The sequence below is a fragment of the Tenebrio molitor genome, chromosome 1 (assembly GCF_963966145.1).
Source record: "Tenebrio molitor chromosome 1, icTenMoli1.1, whole genome shotgun sequence".
In the NCBI taxonomy this organism is placed as follows: domain Eukaryota; kingdom Metazoa; phylum Arthropoda; class Insecta; order Coleoptera; family Tenebrionidae; genus Tenebrio; species Tenebrio molitor.
The window spans coordinates 35,362,754-35,368,481 of NC_091046.1; the positions used below are offsets into that span (position 1 = coordinate 35,362,754).

At 32.7% G+C, this 5,728-nt stretch overlaps 1 protein-coding gene and 1 long non-coding RNA gene across 2 annotated transcripts; one reads left to right on the top strand and one right to left on the bottom strand.

The window, feature by feature from the left end:
• Positions 1-2,232: 2,232 nt before the first annotated feature.
• On the top strand, positions 2,233-3,542 carry LOC138134902 (uncharacterized). The gene is made up of 2 exons (XR_011160839.1): positions 2,233-2,629; positions 3,223-3,542. It is a non-coding gene; the product is annotated as an uncharacterized lncRNA (long non-coding RNA).
• A 121-nt stretch (positions 3,543-3,663) lies between these two features.
• On the bottom strand, positions 3,664-5,658 carry LOC138134841 (ecotropic viral integration site 5 ortholog-like). Its single transcript, XM_069053392.1, has 7 exons — positions 5,497-5,658; positions 5,204-5,440; positions 4,817-5,149; positions 4,608-4,763; positions 4,282-4,551; positions 3,866-3,946; positions 3,664-3,808 (listed from the first exon to the last, which is right to left on the bottom strand). The coding sequence occupies exons 1-7, from the start codon at positions 5,536-5,538 to the stop codon at positions 3,725-3,727; spliced, it is 1,203 nt and encodes a 400-aa protein (XP_068909493.1). The 5' UTR covers positions 5,539-5,658; the 3' UTR covers positions 3,664-3,724.
• Positions 5,659-5,728: the final 70 nt, after the last annotated feature.

The following is a 5,728-nucleotide window of genomic DNA, read 5'->3' on the forward strand; positions in this document are numbered from 1 at the left end:
TTGTTATGAAACCTACGCGAAAAATAAATTATACTATGACATTTCAAATTTGAAATTGTCAGTTCTGTCAAAGTAGTTTAAGCATTTAGATTTGCGATTTTTCATCTTTAGAGCTTTGTTTCACGATTCTCTGGTTTTAAAAGTTATTAGTTTTGATCTTGTTGCTGTTTTGATCTGTTCCGTTGCGATTTTTTGTAGATTTTTTAAAATTTGTGAAGTGAGTTCGTGCCTCAAGAATCTAATTACAAACATCGAAAATGATACAGAGGTAATTTTTGTTCATGCATGAAATAGGAGTACATATTAAATAATCTCTTGCTTTTGTTTAGCCATTTCCGAAAAAAGCTGGGTCTTTTAATTTCATTAGCCAGCTTTTTCGGAAATTCGAAAATGTATTGTGGGTTGCATTTTTTATTCCGTCGGGCACATTATTACTCGTGAAATACCCTGTATTAATAAAACCTAATAGGTATATTACTCCTACTGTACTGAAGTTTTCTTTCATCTTTCCTAAGTGCAAACATGCAGAATAATAATAAAACATCACGTGTAAACCTGCTCTTTCCATTTTTTTAAATTTCACGACGGATCTATTTGTTGTAGCGTAGAGTGAACATTTTTAGTAACATTTATATCAAGCAATCTATGAGTGGACAGAGTTTATAGTTAATAAAGGTATTTTCATATTTTGTGGCGGAAACAAAAGACCGAGAAATGTCACAAAATTGTATTGTCAGTGTCAAATTTCTCATAAACGCCGTAAACAGGAATGTCTAGGTAAATTTAAATTTTCGCTAGTTAAATAGATTGAGAAAATAAATTCTAAGGAAACCAATTTTTGTCAGTGCTTCAAACGTATTACAAATTATGTCTCTAGTTCGACGATTAATAACTTTTTGATTTTTTAACGATGACCTCACTTGCTCTCCGGACATCGGGAATATCTTGATCGCGATTTTTTATTGATTTCAGTCGTTTATTTTCAACGGAAAGTTAAGTGTTGAACAAATCTGACAAACAGCAGCAAATGTAGACAAGATCGAAGATGATGCTTCACAATTTTAAGGCTAACACAAGCACGATTTTGCAGGCACTTCCGGACATCGGGCATATCTTGATTGCGATTTTTTATTGATTTCATTCATTTATTTTCAACGGAAAGTTAAGCGTTGAACAAATCTGACAAACAACATTGAAACAATTTTTTTTCACAAACAACGGTTGACATGACGACGTCCTCCGCACACTTATTAATCATTCGGTTTTTTCGATGGCGTTGAAAAAAATGTATTTCAAAAAGATAATTGTGAACGAATCGTAGAGATATTACCAAAAACTATTGTACAATACACGTCCGTTAGGGCCTTTACAGCCTCGCCAGTATTATTCGACTCGTTCTGCGAGCTCGTCTCACAAAATCTCTGACTCGGCAGTAAAGGCTATCCTAACGGACTTCTACTGTAAAATACATACTATTCTTATTGCCAATTTGCTGCATTTCTGTCGAAATCACAAACGTCTTTGAGAAATTTGACACTGACAATACAAATTTGTGACATTTCTCAGTCTTTTGTTTCCGCCATCAAATATGAAAATATCTCTAACACGTTTAGCCTAGGGTGGTATACAATGCCGTTTTTTTAACGCTGGCCATAGGGATTTACATGCTAAAAAGTTTAAGGTCTGTTAATGAGCTTTTTAGTAGGAATTTTTAAGTGAAATTTGGTAGGATATTAGATTTACGACCAGTTTGTAGAAAGAGAATTAATTATTTAATTCGAATTAAATTTTAATGCGTGATTAACCCATGAATCCGAAACTTCGATTGGTTCAATCTGGTCACGTGTTCAGTTAATCTCGCATTTGATTGCGATTAAGTTAATTTCGCTTCTGTAAACTGGCCCTAAGATTAGTATTTTATAAATCAATTTCAGTTCGGCCCATCGTACAAAACAAAACAATCACGGAATTAGAGCAAAAATAGGTTTATTAAATTTACCACGTAGCTTGCCAAGTAGGCTGACGTAATGTAAACTCAACAAACGTCAGACAGTAATAATTTTCAATGGACACCTTTTCAATAAAGAAATGATTGAATTAAAAAATGTGCAGTTTTATTTCATAAACATAAAACATAGGAAATCATAATTGCATCAAAATAAATAAAACTGGGTAATTCAACAATATGAAACTATTTTAATTATTTTTGAATTTTCATTTCATAAATTGTTCAAACTGTCTGCAAGACACTAACCGAGACGATCATAAAAAAATTGTCGAACATTTTGTAACTGTCTAACGATTACAAAACTTTCTGGGCAAGAAATAATGTAATAAATTAAAAGTATTTTTCTTTAAATTAATTCCGTAATTATTTTATTCTGTAGTATAAAATAAACTTAAATTGATTTATAAAATACTAAATAATCTAATATTCTGCCAAATTTCACTTAAAAATTCCTGCTATAAAGCATATTAACACGATCCAAAGTTTTTGTCATGTAAATCCCTATTGCCAGCGTTAAAAAAAGGCACTGTATAAGAGAAAGTAGGCTCGATCGTGGTTCCTAGGGGAGTGTTTGAGAGTTAGATTTGAGTTGGCAACCTGGGCTTCACAAAATTTGTGAAGGTAATTCAAGCAAATTCAAATACCTAGTTAACATTTTCGTATCCCACCTCCACCCGGCGGCACGGCAATTTTGCCGGATTACATACACTATTACGGATAATACTATCAAGTAATAGTGCAGTGCTTATCAACATAATTACCGGCGTCTCGCCTCCACATTTTGACTTTTTTGTGTTTTATGTTCTGTGTCAATGTTAAGGAATTTCCTCACGATGTGACATGAGTATAATAATATACCTTTTTGAATTTCAACCACCAATGTGTTCTCTAAGTCCAAAATTTTTAAATTTTTAAAAAGAGATTGCGGTACTATTCCTGTTGCTGAAATTATAAATGGTAAAATCGAAATTTTTTCCAAACACCAAAGATTTCTCATAGCAACGGAGAGTTCTAAATATTTATTAATTTTTGTATTATATGTCTGTGTTATATTGTGTGAATTTGGAACAGCTATATCTAAAAGATATGCTTGCTTTTGTTGTTTATTTAAAATAATAATGTCTGGTCTGTTATGCTGAATGTGAATGTCAGTTAAAACTGTGCGATCAAAATATAATTTGTAACATACTATTTATATTTTATTTTCACTCCAGAAATTTTCCTTGCCCTTTAGTTATACTAAGACATTGACGCGACCTTGAAACACAACAAGAGAGAAAAAAGGGCATTTGCACAAGGTTTCAATGGTGGGAAACTATCTAGGAGGACGCCCTAAGGCTGTCTAGCCAGAAAAAACGCGAAAATTCCAGAAGTAGGAAAAGTAAACAATTACCCACCCTTCTGTTATGCTTTGTCCATGTAACAGTTAAAATCACTCATGTGATGTGATGTCATGTTGACAAGATTCTCTGCAAAATTCAGAATCTCTGGACCACTTCTTAACCACATAAAATAAAGATGCCGATACGAATTATATCTTACATTTAATCTATTCTATTAGAAACAAATTTTATTGCACAGTCGTCTAATTCTTAAATGCAAAAAGCAGCACCAACCAAATTTCACTATTTGTCAATAAATTCATTGATAAACAGTTTTTCATTTATCATTTACTTTATTTACAGTAATTTACTCGGGATAAGCATCAAAATTAAATTAAACGTCGTTACAAAATATGTTTTCGTCACTTCCATTGCAAGTCTCTTGCAGTTTGGTAGTTTCATGATTTAGTTGATTAATCTGAAAAATATAAAATTATTTAATTAATTATTAAAAACTTAGTGCCATTATACTTACTCTTTGTTCTAAAATCGAAATGTTTTCCTCCAGAGAGAGTATGGTGTTTAGTTCTTTTATTGTACAGGCGCTCGTATAGCTCTGTAAAAAAAATTAAAAATATATGTTAATAAATTTTATCGGATCAAGATCAAATGTAATTTGATAACAAAACTAAACTAAGTGCCTATTTTATATTGACGTTACCTATCTTTCATTGAATATAATTTTCTTTGACGACACACACAGTGCGGATTTTATTTCGCTGAACATCAACACTATATTAACCCTATGTTCAGTTTAAAAAAAATCATGTCAATGCATTACAAGTAATTACAACATATCCAAGCAACATGGAAACGCATGTTCAGAGAAATAAAATCCTTACGGTATAAGACATGACTTGACTACGTTAAGCATGTTGCTAATTTACTCACCTGACGTCGATTAGCAATCTGTTGGAATTTACTTGATAGTTCGTCTATATTTTGTTTCTTATTATTACAACTATTACGTATTCCAACAACTTTTTCGGATGCACTGCTTTGAAGGTGATCGTATTGTCTCCTTCTTTCTATTGTTATATTTTCAATACTTTGTTGTTTCAGTCTTGCATTATCTAATTTTTCTTGTAATTTACATCTTTCTTCTTCTTTAAACTTGATATGCTTATTTAATATATCAATCTTATTTTCTAATTCAGGCATCTAAAATTCACAATAATAATAACACATCTAATATTATCAAGCAAAATGTAACAAACCCTATTCTCTAGGTAAAACTTTTCCTTCTCTAATTTTTTAATTTCTTCTACAATTTCATTATCTTGATTTTTATTCTTACCCAACCATAATACTCCCATCTTAGATAACTTAACACTTCCCTCTGCCTTTCGTGACTTGTTTGTACTATTCTGATTCTGTGAAAATAAATGCATCAACAAAGCTAAAATATAATTCTCAAACTCCTCACCTGGTTACGTGTGTGAAGTTCTGCTTTCATCGCTTGCAATTGTTTTTTAATATTAGCAAATTCGGAAGTATACTGACTCTCTAACAATTTCCCCCCAATCAGTTTCTCCTGTAGACGTGAAATAGTTTCAGGCTTTGTTTTGGTCAACATTTCTTTGTCCTTTTCCAGTTCGTCTCTTATCTGTCGTAGTTCTCGAATTAAGGCCCACTTTTCCGCCGCCTCTAAGCGAACGTGGATCAACTCGTCTTGTAAACATTTTATCATTTCGTTTTTCACTTGCAGCTCCTCGTCGATCGACATATTTTCATTTAACGAGCACGAAACGGCCGAGTTCTATAAATATACACAATCAATTGGTTCGACCCCTCACATCCCGCAGGTACCTACCGAATTTTCTAACACTTGAGACACTGACATGATTTGCTCGTTGGTCGAGGCCAGTTCATGAAGTTTTTGTTCGTTCAATTGTCGTATTGTGTTCAAATCCTTTCGTAAAGTTGTGTTTATTTCATCTTTTTCGGCTCTGGTTACCTGACACGAGATAATATGCTCCGCGAGCATTTTGCACTCGCCGTCCAAGTAGTCACATTTTTCCTTCAGGTACATATTGCGAAACACGGCACGCTGAAAGTAGGTTAACGTGTTTATGGTTTGAAAGTAAAATTCGGAAATGTGCTTACCATTAACTCTACCTTTTGATCGTGCACTTTGTTTAGGAACATTTCTGTGAACACATCGTTTCAAAAACGAGTTGCAACAATAACACAATTATTATCGTAATAATTCTTATCAGGTATTTGAAACAGGTCAACAGGTGTATATCTCCAAGCATTATGACGCAAATTTATGATATGAATCATCAATATCGGCGATGATGTAATTTCATTCAGGTCGTAAATGAACATTGAAACA

Bases quoted from the DNA above. Each gene is read 5' to 3' on its own strand.
- LOC138134841 (XM_069053392.1), bottom strand. From the start codon at position 5,538: ATGTTCCTAAACAAAGTGCACGATCAAAAGGTAGAGTTAATG. The intron at 4,552-4,607 runs GTTTGTTACATT...TGTGAATTTTAG, and splicing joins AGTTTTACCTAGAGAATAGG to ATGCCTGAATTAGAAAATAA. The intron at 3,947-4,281 runs GTGAGTAAATTA...TTTTTTTTACAG, and splicing joins AGATTGCTAATCGACGTCAG to AGCTATACGAGCGCCTGTAC.